This window comes from Cyanistes caeruleus, chromosome 5 (assembly GCF_971803275.1).
Source record: "Cyanistes caeruleus chromosome 5, bCyaCae1.hap1.1, whole genome shotgun sequence".
NCBI classification, from domain to species: domain Eukaryota; kingdom Metazoa; phylum Chordata; class Aves; order Passeriformes; family Paridae; genus Cyanistes; species Cyanistes caeruleus.
The window spans coordinates 41,460,752-41,481,300 of NC_141705.1; the positions used below are offsets into that span (position 1 = coordinate 41,460,752).

At 35.3% G+C, this 20,549-nt stretch overlaps 1 protein-coding gene across 1 annotated transcript in view; it reads left to right on the top strand.

Annotated features, from left to right (window-relative positions):
- The window catches only part of PDGFC (platelet derived growth factor C), a 122,265-nt gene that overhangs the window by 87,087 nt on the left and 14,629 nt on the right, over nt 1-20,549 (top strand). Inside the window, exon 3 of the mRNA XM_086891186.1 lies at nt 1,453-1,633. Coding sequence (XP_086747312.1) covers nt 1,453-1,633 — 181 coding nt within the window. The remainder of the gene's footprint in view (nt 1-1,452; nt 1,634-20,549) is intronic.

A 20,549-nucleotide genomic window follows, 5' to 3' on the forward strand; every position in this document is an offset into this window, starting at 1 on the left:
TTAAGTGGAAAAAATAGTGGTCCTTTAAATGGAGATAATAAATGTGCAAGTCAGTCTTGCACAAACATGCAACACAAGAATTTATTGCCTGCTGTCTAACTAGGGAACTGGGAATCATTATAAAGATTAGATTTACTGAAAAAAAAAATCCAGAGAAAGCTTTAGTAGAAAATGTTTATGAGGTAATAATTTTCACATTAAATATAGTTTGGCATATTTGGTAGAGAGTGTGTGTGTGCATGTTTTTTAAAATATGAGCCTTTGCTATCATCAGAGTTAGGACTGTTTGTACCGTTGAAAAGGACTCTGCTATTTACAAATTCAGATTTATGTGAGATGTATTTAATATATGACTTCGCATTCAAGAGAACATAAATATATCAGAAACCTCAGAACTTTCTCAGGGGTTTGTTACGCTCATGCTTCGGATACAAATTGCGGCTTAAAAGTAAAAGCTTGGCTCGGGAGGCTGCAGCTGAGAACAGCCGAGGGTTTGCCCTGCACACACTCACCTTCCCAAACCACGGGCTCCGCTGCCACTGGGGCTCTGGGGGATTCACGCTGGGGCAGGCAAAATGCAGCTGCAAGGCTTAGTGTTTATTCTGTCAGTGGGCAGCTGACATGAAGCAGGTTAGAGCACTGAAACCAGACGTCCCTTCTAGAGCAGTGGCTTTCCGTGTTTTTATGACTTGGGAACCCCCTAAATATTTCCAGTGGAAATGAAGACATTTGTATGCCATGCTGAAGCTTATTGATGATTGACTGGCATGTCTTAGTTACCTTTCATGGATCTGGTTGTTCACCGATCCCCAGGGGTATCCAGACCACATGTTAAAAGCAATGAAACTAAATCAAACTTCATATGTTTCATTCTCTCAAAGTTCCCTACCCATATGTCTCTTGTCAATATTTCTACAATACCAGGTTCTTTTTGACATGTGGTGAGGTCTAGGTTTTTGCTCAACAAACATTTTGTTGGGATATAATAAGGCTTAACTTAACCTTTAGGAGGTTATTCACCATGGACATTACAGGAGAGGGAATTTTCCATCCCAAAAAGCCCCCAGAGTTTCACTGGGGGCATGCAGTGTACTGCTGGTGAAATTGCAGTACGAAGTACTGTGCCACTCAGGCAATTACAGTCTTTTTTTCCTCTGACTTTATTCTGCCCTGTCACACATGTGGTAATTGCTTTCTGTACAAGAAGCAAAACCATACACTTGGGTCTCTTCAAAATGCTTACTCTGCTTTTATTTTTTTAACCTCACTGCATGATTTTATTATGTATGTAAGTCAGTAGCAACTTGGGAGCTAAGTTTAAAATAGCTGGCTTTAGCTGCATACTTTTAGCGTTTAAAAAATAAAAAATTGCAGAGTCAGTTTATTGGTTAAATTAGGAATTTTATAGAATTTCTATAAGTAAATAAACATTTTATTGTCTTTTCTGTTCAGGTATGACTTTGTAGAAGTTGAAGAGCCCAGTGATGGCACTGTTTTAGGGCGCTGGTGTGGTTCCAGTAGCGTGCCAAGCAGACAAATCTCCAAAGGAAACCAGATCAGAATAAGATTTGTGTCTGATGAATATTTTCCTTCTGAACCTGGATTCTGCATCCATTATACACTTCTTATGCCAGTAAGTAACATGTTTCAGATCGAAATATTTCAGGATACAAAATCTTTGAAGTGGTGGCTCAAAAGAATCTTTTAATAGGGTAAGATTAATTACTGTTTATTTCTTAATAATAATAACAGTGTGCAATCTGTCTTCCTGAATTGTACATTTTGTTTCTGTTTCTTAACTGAGTGTTCCTGTGGTTCTTTTTGGATGGCTTTGGACTAGGAAGTTGTGGGATTGGTGGTTTGGGTGGAAAATTGACTAAAATGTTTGCATTCCTAATACTATACTGTGGAAAAAAAGAAAGAATTCCAGCTTCGAGAAAAAGACAGATAAGTTTATGAATCAGCAGTGTGATGTTGAAAGAGGACTGAGAAGTTACAAAAAAGAAACTGAAGAGATTAATGTTTTCATTAGTCAGCTGCTATTAGACATACCCAACCAGATGATTATACCTAGTTCCCAAACAGAAGAGTTCTTCTGATTCTAGATAGTTTTATTATAGAGACAAAGAAAACAATCCATAATGTTCATTTTTCACTGCATTTTCCTTGTAAACTGTACTTCAGCCTTCTCTTTGTTGCTTAAAGCTTGTTAATCACAGATATTAAACTAATCATTGTCTAAAATGTGACTAATTTCACTGTCAACAGTTTTCTGTTACTATTTTCATGAAATGAAAGATCTGTGACAGCAAAAAATGTTTACAAAATTTTAAGGATGAGATAATGTCCTGAAACATTAAAATGGAGGAAAATAGTAGTTGACTTGTTTTAAAATAGGTATTCCATATTTAAAGAGAGTAAGGAGTATTTTTTTGTTAAATGCTTCATAATTCACTTTGAATCTCTTAAGTAGTCTTGTGGTCTGTGGTATTTGGTTGGTGGAAAATATCTTGAAGGTCAGTGAAAAATTGATCAAAAGAATCCATGTTGTAACTCCACTGACATGTGCTTCACTCAGAAAGCACTTGGCTGGCTTTATTTTTCTGCTATTTTTGTTCCTTCTCTCCTTTGGCAAAATTTCAGTTATTGAGTAGAATATATTTAGCATGCTGATGATGGTGTCAGTGCACTGGGGGTGGAATGTTTGTATATAAAGATATATATATACTTATGTGGGTTGTTTTCCTATAAATATTTTTAACTACTTATGCCTAAGGAAGAACTACTTCTAAAGGGACTAAAGGTTTGATCTGCATATTTGACTCTTTTATGAGTTGGAATAACTTTTGCTAGTAGAATACTATGACCTGAAAATGGTAAACTTTAAAATTAAATAAAATGTCAGTCTCCAAACTTGAAATAAGGCCAGGTTTAAACTTCAGTACACCTGAGGGCAGGATGTAATTAGTATATTTACCATTAGAAAATAGTGAAAGAAAATCACTAAATACATGTATTTGTGGGGCTGGTGCCAAATTCCATTGTCATAGCTCTGGTATCACACCCTACCTGCGATGTATCTAAATTATGTATGATCCCATTTCTGTGGAACTGCTTAAACAAAGGCACCTGAAAATAGGATTATATGTATTATTATTGTTGTGTCATGCTGTACAAATGGACTGAATTTATTCCTTAATATTTGATGAGGAAAACAACTTAGAAAATTTTAATTACCAGCACTCACAAAACAATGGTTTAATGTTCAAAATAGTTCCACCTAACACATGCAAGGGACAAGAGCAGCCCACTTGCTGTCATAAGAATTTGGAATGAGCCCCAAAACTGCTTATCAGTTAATTTCTAAATCTCCCTCTAAAAAGAGCTGTGATCTTTTTCAACAAAAAATATGTCCTAATAGTCATGCAGAATACAATACATATTTCAGACAGCAGATTGTAAATTAAATAGATATTGTTTAGTTCCAAGATTAAATCTGCTTCTTGTACCCAAAGCAGTTGAAAACCAGTGCCAAAAAAACAGTAGATTTATTTACAACTATAAAGTTATCTCATCCAGCTTTTCAAGAGAAAATAAAATTTACAAGTCCCCTCCCACATCCCCACAAAAAATATGTCAGCTGGGGGAATGAGTTTAAATTTTAAATAATTCTTGCAAAATCATAACTGACTCACTAAGAGATTCAGTTCAATGAATTGGTCCTAAACAGTTAATTTTTTTTTTTCCTCTTTTTTTGTTTTGACAAGTAGTGGGGAGGGGGAGATGCCTGGTAGACTAGCAGTGAGAGATTGTTTGGGGAGAAATGAAGCAAAACTGAAATAAAACAGTGCAAGCTTGTTTCTGTATTTGAAGGCCACACACAGAGAGGGGCACTGGACGGATTTTCAGGTCTTTTAAAGAGCAAGAGAAATGGCTTTGTTTAGATCTGCTGTAATTTATTGTGTGTGTATATATATATATATAATTTTTTTAGTTTATTTTTTTACTTTGTATATTCTATTTCAAACCAACTTTTCACATGATAAGTAGTAGGAGAATGGCTGTTGATCTGATTACTTTATTTCTAGGATTTAGTCTCTCTAAAGAAATGATCCACAGGCATTCCAGTGTCAGTGGATGCAACATCATTCTCTAGAAAGGTTTGATGTGGGGTTGGAAGGCACTGCATAAAAGCAGTGCACATACTGTATACAAGCAGAATGTTCTCTGAGAAAAAAATGGCACTTTTCTTCAGATCCTAACTAATCAGAGCTTAATAATTTGAATTTCTTCCATTTTAAATTGAGTACTGTGACTGCATCTGGAACTTTCTGTAATTCTGGTCTTACTCCCAGTTTCTTTCCTCTGTTTAATACTTGCAATTTAATTTTGTCTGGAATACCATGAAGTGGAAGCAAGTGTTGAAAAATCTTACTCCTATTAAGCAAACATTGTTTATATTATTCTAAAATTATTATGCTCCCTTCAGCACAGCTGTTATTCTGTCACTCTTTTATGCTCTGCCCAGTCACTTACTCTGTGCTTACTGGTGAGCTGCTTTATTCAGTAAGGGCTGCCTAGTGATGGTTCTCAATTTTGACCAGCTATCCATTTATTAAAACTCATGATTTTGGCAGCAGCACTGTGCCACCTAAGCCCTCCTAGAACTCTATTGCAAAAACAATCCATGTTTTATTCCTTTCCCCCTTCTTTTCACATGCCCCCTGTAGTAGCCACATGAAATTGAGGGAAATCTTATAAACTCTTACACATTTGGGCCTCAGTCTTCCTAGTGACTTGTTTAGTTTAAACTATGTCAGTTACAAGTTTGGCAGAGAAAACTTGATGTAATAAAGTCCATTGTTAGTTGGGGAGCGGGTGAATGGGATACTTGATGCCTGAGGTGCCATTAAGGAATGCATGACTGATTGCCAAAGTAGTTATTAATTATTCAGGGCACTCAGAACAAAGCAGCTCCAGTTAAAGTTGAAGCTGGGGGTGACTGTATTCCCCTTCTTTTTTGGCATATGGGAGCATGTCATTTGTCATCAAAGATCATGCCAAAGATCTTTGAAAAGAACAGACTTAACCCTCTTTTATGCAAGATGAAACTTCAAGAAGCTGTCTAAAGACTGACCTGGTTCAAGAGTGACTTAGCAGGTGGTTTGGGATTTTGGTGCAGTACCTGTTTGGCTACATGGGTGTCAATCCAAGAGTGTAGTCTGGTTTGATTTGCTTTTCCTTTTTCCTCTTTTGATGCAGAGGTTTTGTTAGTATTGCTCTTGCTTTTTAACAGTAATGAAAATTAGATAAATATTCATTTAGAACTATCTAATAATTCTTCCTTTATTTCATCCAAATTGGCTAAGCTTTGCTCTTTAAAGATTGAGCATATTACTTTTTTTGGGTGCAATCTTTTAAATTGAGCTTCTTGATTGAAACAGGCAAATAAAATTAAAATACAAATAGAAAAATTGCATAAAATGGAACAGAGAGGAAAGCTCATCCCTGCTTGCACTTCCTCTCACAAATCTCAGAAGTCTACCAATTTTACAGCAAGCAGGTGTGTTTCTCACATGTTTGTGCTGAAGCCCAAGAGATTCTTAACTCCGTCTGCAATACCTGGAAATCCATCTGGAAACATCATAAAGGACGTTATTGATCTCCTAAACAAGTTTTTTTCTACACTCTCTTTAGAAGTGGTCAAAAGGTATCAGAAATAAAATTATTTCAGGGTTATTTAAGCCAAGGTGGTACAAAGAATCAGCAGAGCAGATGAGTGTTATGTAGCACTTTGCAATGCTACATGAAGTGAAAAAGAACTGTGAAAACCCTTCGTGTCCTGGGAAGGACTCTTAAAACAAAACCTCTGTGTTCAGGGTTTCCACTGATTAGGTACAGTGAAACCTTAGTCTAGATAATTGAAGAGGCTATTAAAGATGCTTCAGTGCAAATTCCATGTGTTATTCTGTGTGGCAAAAATTCACTGTAAATCAAATATGGTTTGGAACTAATTCTTTCCTTAGAGACTCCATTTTGCATTATACTTGCTTAACGTCTTAGATGAGATAATTTCTTAGATGAGACACTAAATATTACCCCAAAATACATAGATAGGAGTGAAATGCTTCAGTTAACCAAAAAAATGCAGAAAGTTCAAACTGAGAGTGGGACTAAAATGAGTGATGGGGGGAAAAAATCGTTGAGGCAAAAGAACCTCTGAAGTATGCTTTCTAATTAATTCATAATGCCTTTTTTTCCTGTGACCGTATCTCATACTGTCCCAAGGACATCATGAAGAGTTTAAAGATCTCTGTGTGTGAAGCAGACTTGCAGAGGGACAAGGTTAGGCAGGAATCTAGTAAGCTTTTGGACCTGCACAGAAGTCCATGGAAGTGTATCCTTAACCTCCACAAGCTGAGGTGTCAGTGAGGATTTTATGAGACTCCAAAAGGAAGAATGACATTTTGAACCATTTTGGTGCTGTCATTTAGTTCTTAAAAGGAATGAGTATACTTGTCTGATAGCAAGTTTTGTGCTTTGAAGGACAATGTTCCTTTCCCTTTGGCCAAAATCTGGATGGAGTTTCTCATGTAGTACATGTGGTATAAACCATTTCCTTTGTGTTCCTTGTGTTTTTCTGTGATGTTAGTTTTGCAATGGCTCAGGCTGAAAAGAATCACAAATTGTTTCATTGTTTGTGGGAAAAAGTAATTTAGTTTCCTTGGATTAAACCTTTTTACAGATTTATCATATATTTGACTAGGATTTAAACTCATTGATTTGGGAACTTCATTGAGTATCATGTCCTGTATCACTGAGGCAAGAGATAAAAAAAAAAACAGCTAATTTTCTTATTTCTAAATAAATAGCAGTAATTTCAAAATTAAATGCAAATGTCATGATTTGGTGGGTTTTGGTGGGTTTTTATTTACAAGTTCTATACAATTTTTCTTCCTGAAAAATTCAGGAGTGTTCAAGTATCAAAGCGGGATTTTTTTATGGAACATTAAGATAAATCTTAAAACTCCAATTTTTGAGTTTGGGAGCTTTTTTTTTTGAAAGAAGGTATTTAGGGGCAATCACAACAAATGATATGGAGAAGAGCTCATGAAAATTAATCTCCTTTTAGAGAGTCCAGAGCATTATGTCCGAGCTAGATTACTCTCTGTCAACTTGTTTCAAGCAGAAATTATTACCATAAACAAGAGATGGGATAGTGCCACTGGCCAGGATAACCTGGCGACCTTTATTGCTCATTGTACCAAATAAGGTCTTTGATCTCATATTAGCCCTCTCCTCCCACATTAAAGTAGACCATAGAATGATTCCATGGAAATAATTAAATGCCCTAAAAAGTGAAAAAGTTTAGAAAACATATTGGAAAAGTAGTTCAAATATGTGAGACATACTCATTTCTTTTCATACATACATACTCTTTTCTTCATTTTCTGTAAATTACCCAAAGGATTTAATAACATTTCCATTTAGTAATGAATATTTATATTGTCAGGGACTCTATTTTGGTATTTGAAAACTTTATTAGTGTCTCATAGTGTTTCAGCAGAGAAGTTTGTGTATGCATAGTTAACTTGGAAATGAGTTTTACATGGTGTATCATTTACTTTTTTTGTAGTGTTCTAGTGTAAATTTTAATGTTGTGTGCTCTGCTGTTTTCAAAAATTCAAAGGTTTTTTATGAGGATCCTCAAAAAAAAAACCAACAAAACACTTCAAGCAAGGCTATGACTTAAGAGCAAACTGTATGTATATAAAAATGTAAACTCAGTGATGTCATGGAGCTTTGGATGCTACTTCAACAGAAATATTTCAGTGATGTTCAAATGTTCCTTTAGTATTTCAAGATTATTCTGTAGTCATGGTTCAAGTTTATTTGTTCAATCTAATTGATCATATCTATCCTAAAGAATGCAGTGTCTCAATTATTTGTAAATTTTATTTAATCCGTTACTAAATATATTATGAGCTACTTTTCACTTGATATGTTTGGTTTAAAAAACCCAAACCATCCTCTCCCCCCAAAAAAACCCAACTGAACAAAAAAAAGACAATAAAAAGTCCACACACAAAAATCCCACATAAAAATCCAAACAAAAAACCCAAAGAATTCCCAACACCACCTTCCTCTTCCCTGAATTTTTTTTAGGAACCCCTTATTTTTTATACTTTAAATACTACAGAATAATCTAGTTGACTATCCCTTCTCCAGTTTTCAGGATTTACATTTTTGAGAAAGCATGATGGTGTCTTCTCTACAAATTCCAAAGTGAAGTGATTCTATGCCATTCTCAAAGTAATCCCCATGTAGCTGGCATAGTCCTGATTTTTTTTTGTTCTTTTGAATACTGAAACGTTGTGTCTGACAAGGTTGCTAACTAAAAAAAAAAAGGTAAGTAAATGTACATTTGATACTAGGTTTCAGGCACCCCCACAGTTTTCAGTTATGCCATCTAGGTGCTTTCCTGCTCTGTCCCTATGCATTATTAGTGTCTTAGTCATGCCACAATCCCATCCATTGCCTCAGCCCAACAAAACAAGCAGTAACTAATTAGAGTGGTTTGTACCGTGCTGAATTTTCTTACTATGATTCTGGTAGGCAAAAGGCAGGAATGAAATGAAAGAAGTTGAGATGGAAGAGTGCAACTTCTCAGTTTATTTTTCACATTGTAGAGCTCTGATGGGGGTAGCTGTAAACATTTGAGATGAACCCAGCTGTGGAGCAGCTTCTGTGGATGGTTTACTGCAGAATCTAGCTCCACAGGTTGATAGAAGCACCTCTTTAAATTCAGGAGAAAAATTCTTGACAGAGTAATAACACTGTATAGTAGCTTCAGGGTAAGAGTTTGCTTGTGGGAAGATTAATGTGGGATACTGGTAGTGGTGTTAAGACAAATCCTTTTGTTTCTAAAAAGGGATGGATAATAAGTGCTATGGGAATACCAAAATTTGCACCTGTCTTGTCTTTGCAGTACCTGGCCTCTGGTGTTACAGATGGGGATTATGAGCTGTCATTTGTTAGCTTCTATAAGTGCTCAAAACCTTTTTAATGATGATGATGAAAGGTTCTTCTGAAGAAGCCAGGATTGTTGTTGAAAAGCATTCAGTTTTGTTTTCATGGGAATGTCTAGAAAATCAAAAGCTGTCACATCTGTTCCTGCAATTATCTCAGGCTGGGGTAGTAGACAAGGAATTCAGGAAGGCTGCTTCCATGTTTGCTCCTAGCTGGCTGATGTTGTTGAAGAACTGTAATTGTTTAAAAACAAAACTAAATTTAAAAAACCTTACATGTGGAAATGGAAGGCAGTTTGTTTGACCAAAGACATTTCCAGAGACTTGGCTATTAATTTCACTCTGCTTATGAGCTGAGCAATAAATCACAGGAAAAAAATAGCAAAGATCATTTACAAGGAGAAATAGAATGCTGGGCTTCATATTGAAGGGCGTGTTTTAATGCATGAAAGACCCAGTTTTAAGGAACTTGAAAGGTGGAGGTATAAAAGCAGATGTCACAGCCTTTCCAAGAAATTCTGTGTATAATCCTACAGGCACTGTGGAGGTTGGTGGATTCTAATAGCCTTTCCCTTTCAGCTGCAAAAGGGTTTCTTGGGGGAACTCTGTAATAACTCTGCTGTGACATCCCTTACAGCAGTTCTTGGTCTTACAGCAGTTCTTGGTCTCATCTGAGTGTTAGGAGGATAGGGGATTTTCAGTGTAGTGGTGTAGATAATTAAATCAATATGGTGATTTGTTGTTCAGTATCTAGCTCTGGTGTCTTTTGAGAGCACTTAGCTTCTGAGTTTGTTGGTGGACATCTCTTATTCTAAATAGTCTTCTAATGGTATGACAAGCACGCTTTAAAAATCATGCCTATCTTTAGAAAGAGAGATCCTGTGCTAAGGAAATTCTGTTAAAAATCAGTATCTTCGTGGTTTTGTGAATGGCTGGCATAGTAAATGTAATTCCTGAATTTGAATGTTCAAGTGTTTTATTTTCACTATTTTTCTTACTGGGCCTGCATGTGAGTGTTTAAAAGGCCACTGTCTTTAAATCTTGAAAACCTCTAAGATTTAAAATATATTTGAAAACAAATTTTTGCTAACTCTTGCAACTGACCCTGAACTTCCATGCTGACTGACAGAACCAAAATGACTAGGTAGCCAAGGAGAGTAAGATAACTTAGCTGGGCCAAATTATCAAACCCTCTCAGTCATCATCTATATTTCTTGAGAGGAAAGGATCGAATGCCAAATAAATTGCAACTTTCTAACTGGAAGGAGAGTTAGCCACATACATGTAAGCTTTTAAGATGTAATCTGTTTATAGGGTTGCCTTTGCTTATCTTCTAAAATTGCTCTGATCTGCTGAACTCTTCAGATTTGTGTGTGCATATTTGTCTTAGGGCTTTTCGATGTTAGGTGTTCTGGGAAATCAAAAGTTAGCAATAAAATACTTCCTGTTCTTAAGTCCACTGTGTAATGCCTTTTTGGTTTGGAATTCTTATCTTTTAGTTTTAAGTTCTGTCATTGACCTCCTTCTGTTTGTACTCTGTCAATGTCTAAAACTTTAAATATTATATTTACTTTATTTATTTGCCTTTTTGCTTAAGAAAGTCACAGGCACCTTTCATGGAGGAAAAAACCCCTTTGCAGTTAGGTGCCTAAAATAGCAGTATATCTTTGATGCAAAATTAATGTGGAATTAAGGTGCATTAGAAATGTTAAGTTCCGTGTTTTGGAACTGTTTGTTGGTATAAGAATTTCAGAGTACAGCTCATTTCTTCACCAAAATATCAAAGATACATAGTCAAGTTAACAATATAAAGACAACTAAAAATTTTCAGGAAGTTTTTCAATTCTTTAAATTGGAGAAGAGACTTACGTTTAAAGAAGAAAAAAAGGAAACCCTTAATATTTCCATTATAAAATTTGATATTTAATCACCTGAAACTTACAAATTACAAAGGAATTTTGAAAATCAATCAATTAAAAGGTATCAAAGTATGAGCAGGACCGGCTTTTCTATGCAGGCCATTTTGAAAAAGTTGTTGATATTTTTCATACACTTACGTCCTTCTAAGGAGCATCATTAAAGAAGTCATACAAAGCCACAATTTACTAAACCAGTGCTATACAAAAGTGCTATTGAATACTTTATAGATAGAACTGACCTAAATTTTGTGGTTCATATTTGAAAGAGTAACAAAAAATTAGGGTGTAGTCATGATGAAAATCTGAAACCAGAGAAAAGTGATTTTAGTAACACCATTATTTTCTTATTCTTTTTTAATTTGATTCCTTAATAAATTATGAGAGGACAATTACTTTTGAAAGACTTCTCCATTGTCCTTAGTTAAATACTTACAAAAGGTAATCTCCTAATCGAGCAATTAGAGAGTCAGTAATCAAGTAATTAGAGAATCCCCCAAGAGAGCAAGGAAGAACATATCTTGCATGGGGTACAGCATGTGAATTTTTTGGTTTAGATCTTTTATACCCTGCTCTGGCTTTGTCATGCACAGTGTTCTGTCCCCAGTTACAGTCTGCCATAGGCCATGGCTTCTTGCAGAGTGGCAATTTTCACTGTTTTTCTTTCTGCAGGAAAAGGATGGCAGTTTGTTTCTGCCAAGTATTGATGTTCAGAGGAGAGAAAATAATAGTCAAGTTACCCAAGAGGTGATACCTGGCAGTTGCTATAGTACCAAACTGCCATGGCTAGGTCATTTGGTTACAAATGGTGTTCCTGTGGGCTTCACTGGATGAATAATTGTATTTTAAAGTTACTTTAACAATGCACCAACTTGAACTTATTATTGCATGCCATTTTAATGCTATTTATATTCATATACAACGCTACAGAAATTTCAATAATAATCATATACTTTCCAATTTATAGGCTTGAAATCTTTGAAAGTTTTGATTCTAGTATTTTTGTCATTTACAGTGTGACTGGTGACACATTTTTAAACATGCTGTTCCCATTGCCTTCAACAGGAACTATTAGGTATTGTGAGTCTGAAAAACAATACCATACCATCACAATAATGGTCACATTATTCAATCCTAAATAGATTTTGGTGGGGTTTTTTCAGTTTGGTTTTTTTTTTTAAATATATTATCTAATTAATTGACAAATAATTGTTTCCCTATACGTATTTATTACACTGAGATTAATGTTCTGCCCAGCATCTATGTATTCCTCTAATCTCCTAATTAAGTGAACTATATACCATGGACCAGATTCAGTAATGAAGTAGAGATTGCTTGGAGGAATTAAGCTTTGATGCTAATGAGGTTAAAAACAGTATTGATGCTCTCATTCTGAGATTACAGTCAGTGGTTATACCAAAAAATTGGTTTAATTTTCTGTGGGAGAAGTTGAATTGTAGGAGATAAAATAAAAGAGTTGTCAATGTTTTAGTTGCTTACTAAAGTATCCTGGTTTCTCAGAATTCTCTTTAAGAACATAATAGTTGCTAAGGTAACCCATATCTAATACTAGTATATTGTTTGAGAAGAGAATATAACCTGAATTGTTAAATAGCAAAATATCCTCTTCTAATTTCCTAACTGAAATATGGCCTTACAGAGGGAATTTATACTCATCTAAATTCAGGCAATTTACATTAAGTTTATGGTGATGTACTGGAAATGACAATTTGTCTTCCCTGCCATTCCCCAAGTGTTTAGTGCTCACACATCCTAATTTGTTCATTCAAATCCTTGTTGGTCCACTGGGACTGCACAGATAATCTGAAAGATGCAAAGTAGCTTCAAATTAAATAGTAAATAATGAAAGAACACTAAGAACATGATAATACTATCTGCTTGGCATTTTGGTATCTCAAATGTATAAACATTTACAAAAACAGAAAATATTTTCTCCAAACACAAGACTGAGTCTTCCTTCTGCAAAGCGTGGCAGTGACCACAGTCACTTAACTTGTTTAACAAAGTGTAATTCATGCAGAAAAATCTCAATTATTCATTTTTATTATTGATAACCTTCAGAATGTGTTTTTGTTTAGACAAAATAAAATCTCATGGGGCTTCCCTGTGGGAGCAGGTGGGAGAAATCTCACCAGAATTAGCCATGCAGAGATCTCTTTGGCTGAGTGTCCTTGCAAAGTCACTTCCCTCTCCCCTGCCTCCCCTGTTCTTGCCCTCTTCTTGCAGTGTCTGTCCATCATGCCCTGGAAAAACCATACCACAATATATATTCAGTGATCATTGGTTGTAAATAATGCCTTTTTAATATCATCTCAAATTATCTGTTTATCTTTTTTTTTGATTAAAAAAAAAAAGGTTTATTTCTGAGATAGTGCTTTGTTGGGGTTGCAGAAGAGCATTTTCTGACTTGGTCAAAATATAAACTTGTGGTTAGCCAGTATCTTTCAGTCCAGTATGGTAAGGCAGCAAATCACTTTGTTTTCTTTCTGTTGAACCCCACTTTATCCAGTGTCTGCAGTTTACAGAAAGTCATATTTCTTATGAGCTGGAAAATTCAGGTACAACCAGTGCCTCACAGTTTGGCTTTTTATTTAAACTGATAATAAGCCCTACATCTAACCACTTCCTAGATTACAGTGAATAGCAGCTTGTGAAATGACAATTAAATAAAGTTTAGCAAACCACTGTTTTTGATGTCTTGTGTTCTGTAATTAGCTCCATATAGTCTACATTAAATCATCAGAAACTGACAGTATTGCTGAATCAGTGAAAGGAAAAATAAGAGACACGGGGATATTTTAAGCATATATGCAATTCAAAGCATAAATATTAACTTTTCAAATGAATGTTAAAAATGGTATGAGGGGAATACCATGAGAGGTGCCTCTTTAAAAGGCTTTGCAACTCTTTTAAAATTCTGCTATTGAAATACTAAATTGAAGAAAACCTTCACCTCTTTCAAAAGTGACAGTAAGGTATAGCAGATAGCAGCACTTTGTAAATGGGTTCTGATTAGTGCAGTGTTAGTGTGCAGCACTTCCTTTCTTGTGCAGGTGTTTTGACTTTGTAGCTTTCCAGCAGAGTGAGCGTGCAAAACCAGAGTAGTGTGAAAGGAGGAAACCAGATGAAGGTCTGTGCACAGGGGGACATCCCTTTAAGCCAGTGTGGCTGCTGTCAACAGTCTGGTGACAGGATTGGGACCACGATCGATGCCTGAATATACTTTATACTTATACGTTTAAAATGTCACAAGCAAGATTAATGGCCTGGTTGAGAACATGAATCAGCATCATTTTTTATGATTTCTGTTAGAAAGAGGAACCACACCCATACTATGTTAGCAAGCCCAAATGAATATAATTATCTGTCTAGCTATGTCAAGATACTTCATCTAGTTGACCATGAAATTAATTAGAGGTTATTAGGGAATTTGGTCACATCTGTGGACAGTGACATTGTTATAGCTGAAGATATCAGCCTTAATGGAAGACAACTGATTAACTAGCAATCATCAGGAGAATGATATTTTCTCTAAAAAATACTGGATTTATTGATACTATGGGTTTATTACTTGGCAGATGCCTTCTTTCCTTCTTTTCTTTTTTTGTCAAGGAAAGAGCTGAAAAGGAATTGCATATACAAAGGAAAACGTATATTTATTCATTATAGTGAAAGTAATTAGATTGTTTTGAAGATTTATTTCATTTTTAATAACACCAAGAATCAGGTTGAGGCAGTTGATTATAGTGGTGCCTTAAAATTCAACCTGTTCTATTTTAATGGATTTGTTCATGCTGTAAGCAGCACCAAATTTCATGGGAGACTAATAGAAATAGAATGAAGCAGTCTGCTTTCAAACCATCTTTGAGGGATCAATTTTAAATAGCTTTGAAAAAGTAGAGCGTGGCAGAAATGCATCTACTTTTGTTTTATAGCTGATACTAAAACCATCTTCTCAAGTGTGTTGTATTACATACTATTTTGAGGTTTCAAAGAAATTGTAAATGATACTGCCAAAGGAGCTTCTGCTACTCCCAAGGAAACAACTTTTATTAAAAAGCCTGTGACTCCCTAATTTTCTTCAAGAGAAAGTAGCTAAATTAAAATCCAAAATTGGAGTAGTTTCATTTTAATTGAGGGCTTGTAGGTTTGACATTCAACTAAAAAAAAAAATGTATTTTTCTACCAGTTATTCTATACTTAGGTATACTGGTATGCAGTTATTTATTTTTATATGTACCATTAGTTTACTAAATCCAAAGGGTTAAAATGTTCAAATGGATGAAGAGTTACTGAGGAAAAAAAGTATTTGGTTATGTATTCAGGAGAGCTTCTGGCATAGTTAATGAAAAAAGATTTTAAAATTATTTAGAATTAATTTGTTTCTAAAATTCAGCGTGTCCCTCAGCATAACTTTACAGATCTTCTAGAAAGATCAAGGTTACCAGGTAGATGTTTTGCAAGACAGTCACAGAGATGCAAGGCTGGAAGGGAACTCAGTGGGACTGGACCTTTTCTGAGCAATTGTCCTGCTCCATGCAGGGAGCAGATACACTAAGTTCATTCTTGCAAGATTCTAGTGCTGGCCCTGTAGTCCAGGGATGAAGATTTCAGAGATTCCCCATATCATCTGTTGCACACTTTTACATTGTGTAAAGCTTTTTTCAAGCACTTAAAATAAATAATTCTTGCCATTGATGGACTAGGGAACAGCTGATCATCTGATGCTCTTTTGCATGTTTGTTATCTCCTGTCAGCCTGGTCTTGTCAAGATGAAAGAAAGTTGTATCACTTAATCTTTTATTGCTTTTGTTTTCATCTTGCTCTTTCATGTGAATATCCTGTTTCTCTCTGCCTGTGTCTCACAAGTGCTGGAGATAAATCTGAGCACTGTATTTCAGCTGAGACCTCTCTAGCAGCTCAATATATGTTTTTATGTTGTTCTGAAAATATCGGAATGGGTCCCATCCTCTCTTATTCAGGTTTTGGTCTTCTCTGTAACACTGTTTATTCTGCTTCAGACTCTACTTATGAATTTGCATTTATGCTTTTAATATTTTACTCCTAAATGCAAGGGACTCAAAAATACTTTTTCTTAAATATCAAAGTATAATGAGGTAACATGAAATGCTTGATGACACCAAGATGGATATATTGGGACAGAGATGAGGTTCTTTCCCTGCAAAGTAATGCTTTGTTCAAGGACTTTTTTTACCTTAAGGCAGGACAAGCTCTGATTTGCAATGTCTGCTGTACAGGAATGTTGGGTGTGTTCATTTTATTGTGATATGAAATGAAAAGAAAGCTGTTGTGGAATGCAATTTAACATGTGTACTGCAGGGTCAAATTAGCGTTCACTGTAGAAGTAATTTTCATTGTGCATTCACAAATACACTTTCCAGTTGTAACAAATGGTCATTCCTTTAACATTTGATTCCTTCAATTCCATTTAATGTTTGATGAACCTCCTGTGAGCATACTGGGATAAGTAAACATTTTCTTTAGATCACCTACCCATTTCCAGTGGGGAAGTTCCTAGAGGGAACTTAAACACTGGTTCATTCACCGACTCCAAACACTGTTGTTTAATTTGATTAAGCTGCTGTATGTGTTTTGAGTAAAATGAGTAATTTAAAAAAAAAGTCTGCAGACATGGTGTCCTCTAATATATGGCTGGCCATATCCCCTGTTATAGAAGAGTGTACAAAAACTTCTGTTCAGAACAGCTGCATTTATGTTGACTGTTTATTCCTTGTCAGCTGCTGTCAGTCAATTAAGAACTAGAGCATTGTGTATAGAATATAGAAGAAAGGCTTCTGTAAGTCGTAAATATAGCAGACACAGCTTTTCCCTGCTTGAATTTTAGGTGTGTCTATACATGCAGTGATTAACAGTCACAGTAACCCTATTTGCAGTAAGATCTGAGCAAACAGATCAGATGTAGATTACATCTACATGTCCCCTGCCATCTGACTGCAGGAATCTCTTTTCACACAGATTCATTTGGCCACTTTATTTGCTGTCAGCTCAGCTACAATGTTATTCCTCCTTTTTGATGTTAATTTCATATTGTAAGCAAAACTCAGGTTGTCCTGTTCTCCTGACTGAAGGAAAAGGTGTTCTACAATTCAGCCTTCAGGTATATATACTGGACTTGCGTAGTATCAAAGTTTCAGGGGAAGATCCTAAGCTCTCTAGAATCCTATTCTGCTAAAATTCAGCTAAACCTTGGATCCAGGGTCTCTGTACAATAAATATAAACTGTAAAAAGACTAAAAATATAACATTAGAAATATTGAGAAGAGATATTCTCTTTCTTGCTCCCAGTATTTGATATATAAATCTTTATAAAGTTTCCCTTCTAGAAGGGAATTGCAGGTATAATACAACATTCATCAAAATAGGACAACCTAGAAAATTACATTTAACTTTATATTTACAAAATGAAGGTAAAGGGTTTATTTATAGCAGCATTTGAAAAAAACACTTGATTTAGCTGTCAACTCATGCATTTGAATGTCCATGAAGGAATATTTTAGTGCAAAGTGATGTCACTACTATTTAAAACAGTCACTAAATACCCTATTGCTTTAATCACAAGGACAGTTCAAGCACAAAACAAAAAGGAAGCTCCCTTAAGAGCTTAGGGTTGAAACATAAAAATGTAATTGTGGGTATATTCAGAAAGTCATCAAGCAATGAAATATTGGTGTGGTTTTAGAAGGGTCTCTGTAGAGTTCTACTTTAACTCTGTAGAGTTTCTACTCTTCAGTGGGAGCTATATGAGGAGAAAATACTACATGTTTTGGAAAAGTCAGCAAATAGCCAATATAGAGTTTTGCCCTGCAAATGGGTACAAGACTGCAATGACCTCTTAACAATGGGCTAGATTAAGCAGGAAATAAACTTTAAATGTCCTTAAATACTGTGATGAGTAGTTAATAAGGGAGAGTTGAAAGGAAGGCCCTAAGACAGGGAGGACAGAGTTACTACCTGGGAAACTATTTTCTGTTTCCAAAACTTAACCTGCAGCAATCAGCAGCAGTCCCATGAGATGTGAATAGCTGACCACCTGTCCTGCATGTCCCCTCACACGTTCCACACCTTGTAAGGATTCACTGCAGCTGCTAATTTGTTTAGGACAGTTCTGTGAATATAAAAATGGAAATGCTATCAGATATGAAGGTTATGATTTTTAGACATTGGGGGATTTGCCTGTTTTATAGCCTTGCTGCAAGCACATGACAAGATCTTGCTCCAAAGAAAGATTTTGTGAGATTGTGATGAGAAAAATTGGACTTCAGTAAATTATTTTGGTACTTCATTTTGCCTATACACAGTCTACTTTCAGTCATTTTCAGCAGGTATTTTATCTGTATATACACACGAACACACTTTATACCCTTTAAAATGTGTATATAGAAGTTAATATTGCCCATGGTCTGAATTAGACTAAATATTTTTATTAAGAATTTAAATTGTCCAAGACATAGCATTATCTATGGGCTATAGCTTTTTGAAGTTGCAGGTATAGCCTTCCCATGTGCTCATGCATGAGACAGGAACAGCCAGTTTTAAATGCATATCATAAATTTGGTTTGCAAATGTTATAATGAAAGTTACTCTGTAGTTCAGAAATCAAAATATTTAGCAGTCGTTACTAGGATACAAAGGGTAGACTTTTTCTTATGGCATATATATATATATAGTTATATGGTGTGGGGAGAGCTCACTCTAAATTTTGTTTTAAAGTCTCATTTAGAAGAGAGAAATGTGTAAAAAGAGAGTGCTCACTAAAATTAAGATTTTGGAAGTAGTTATGGTTTAAATGGTACTCTGCCACACTTAATAGGAACCCAGACTCTGGGATAATAAACATATAGTTTGTGTATCTACAGTAATTTGAAAATTATTAAAAAAGACAAATTATTTCAGGAAGTAACTCAAGATTACTGAGTTAATGACATTACTGACATACTGATTTGACTTTGAAGTTTCTTGTCTTGGACATAATCTATGCCATAACTTGTTCTATACTATTATCACAGGCTAAGTGTTTGCTTTTAAATGTTTTTTGTTCAACTCAGTGAATTTCGACTTCATCAGGTCCTGGTTTCAGAATAGTCAGGCTGGGTCTTTGCCTACTGAGACAAAATGTGACCAAGTCTTGAGATGTCTTACATTTGTCTGAGTCTTCTATATGGAATCCTATTCACTACCATGTCCACAAATTCCGAGTACAAGAAAATACAATTAAAAACCTATTAGAAAGGTAGAAAAATGGCATCAGAATTTGACTTCCCTTGCAAGTATCTGATTAAATCTGCAAGCTTTCTGGATTCTGGGGTTTGCAGCAGTTACATGATTCATGGCTTGAGATCTCTGCAGTTGCCAAAGATACTGGCAACACAGCTTTGCTTGATCAAGAAGAGTTGTTTATACAATTCTTCTTTCCTTAATCAGCTGGAAGAATAAATCAGTGAATGAAAGTTCTTACCAAAAAGAATACAAGATTCACTGGGTCATTTTGTAAAAAAAACAAATACTTCCAGTAAAGGAGAGGCAGGTAATTTGGTAGTGCTTAATGAAATACTCATAAAGTAGCACATGCTGCTTCAATGAGACTTACCAGATGCACTGAAAAAATGAATAACCTGCACCTGCATCCAAGATATTTGGGTCTGTGTATATATTTCTTAGGAATGGAAACCTCTAAACTATCATGATGGAGTGTATTGATTATAAGATCTCACATACAATACAGTGCTGAGCATCAGTTTTCTTCTTTTTGCCTTTAAAATGAATTACTGTGATTTATTACCAATACATGCAATCACAGAAAAAAAAAAATCACAGTGTATTTTATGCATATATAAACACAACTATTTATTTATACATACATGATTATAGATATTTATGATGAGTGACCAATCACTAAAGTTTTTTGAAAATAGCTTACAGAGATTATTCCTATTGATGGCATCATTAATGAGCTAGCTCTAATTGTGTCAGCTCTGTCTTCACAAAGTGTCTCTTACACCTATACTGTCTATTTCAAAAGGTGTCAGTGTGCATGAACTTCAAGCAAAAAGCTGCAATTTGCTAGAGGAATGCTGATGATTAGTGACATCCTGTGCTTGGATCCTTCCTTGGGAGCATCTTGCAGTTGTTTTCAGCCCAATTAGAATTCCAGGCCTTCTCTGTGAACTGCACAGAAACTCTGTTTAAAGGAATATTTAAACATTTTCAAAAAACATTTTATCTCACGTTTAGCCTGAGGAAATGTTATGATGTTAGTTAAGCTGTTATCCAATGCTACAGACTATCCAGTGCTAGCATCCAATGCTAAAGACTTTTGCATGTCTTTATTCTTTTATTCTCACCTGTGATAGCAAAACCAGAAAGGCACAAATTTTCCCTTGTGATCTCTGGAATCTTTCTCCTGTTGGTGATTATGGAGAGTAGAGTTTACATATTATTCAGAAGGCAATCCTCAAAATGCAGTTACCAAAATATGGATGTAGAGCTTGGAAAGAGATCTCTGGCTTTAAGATGTAAATTGGTGCAAGGGCATGCATGGATA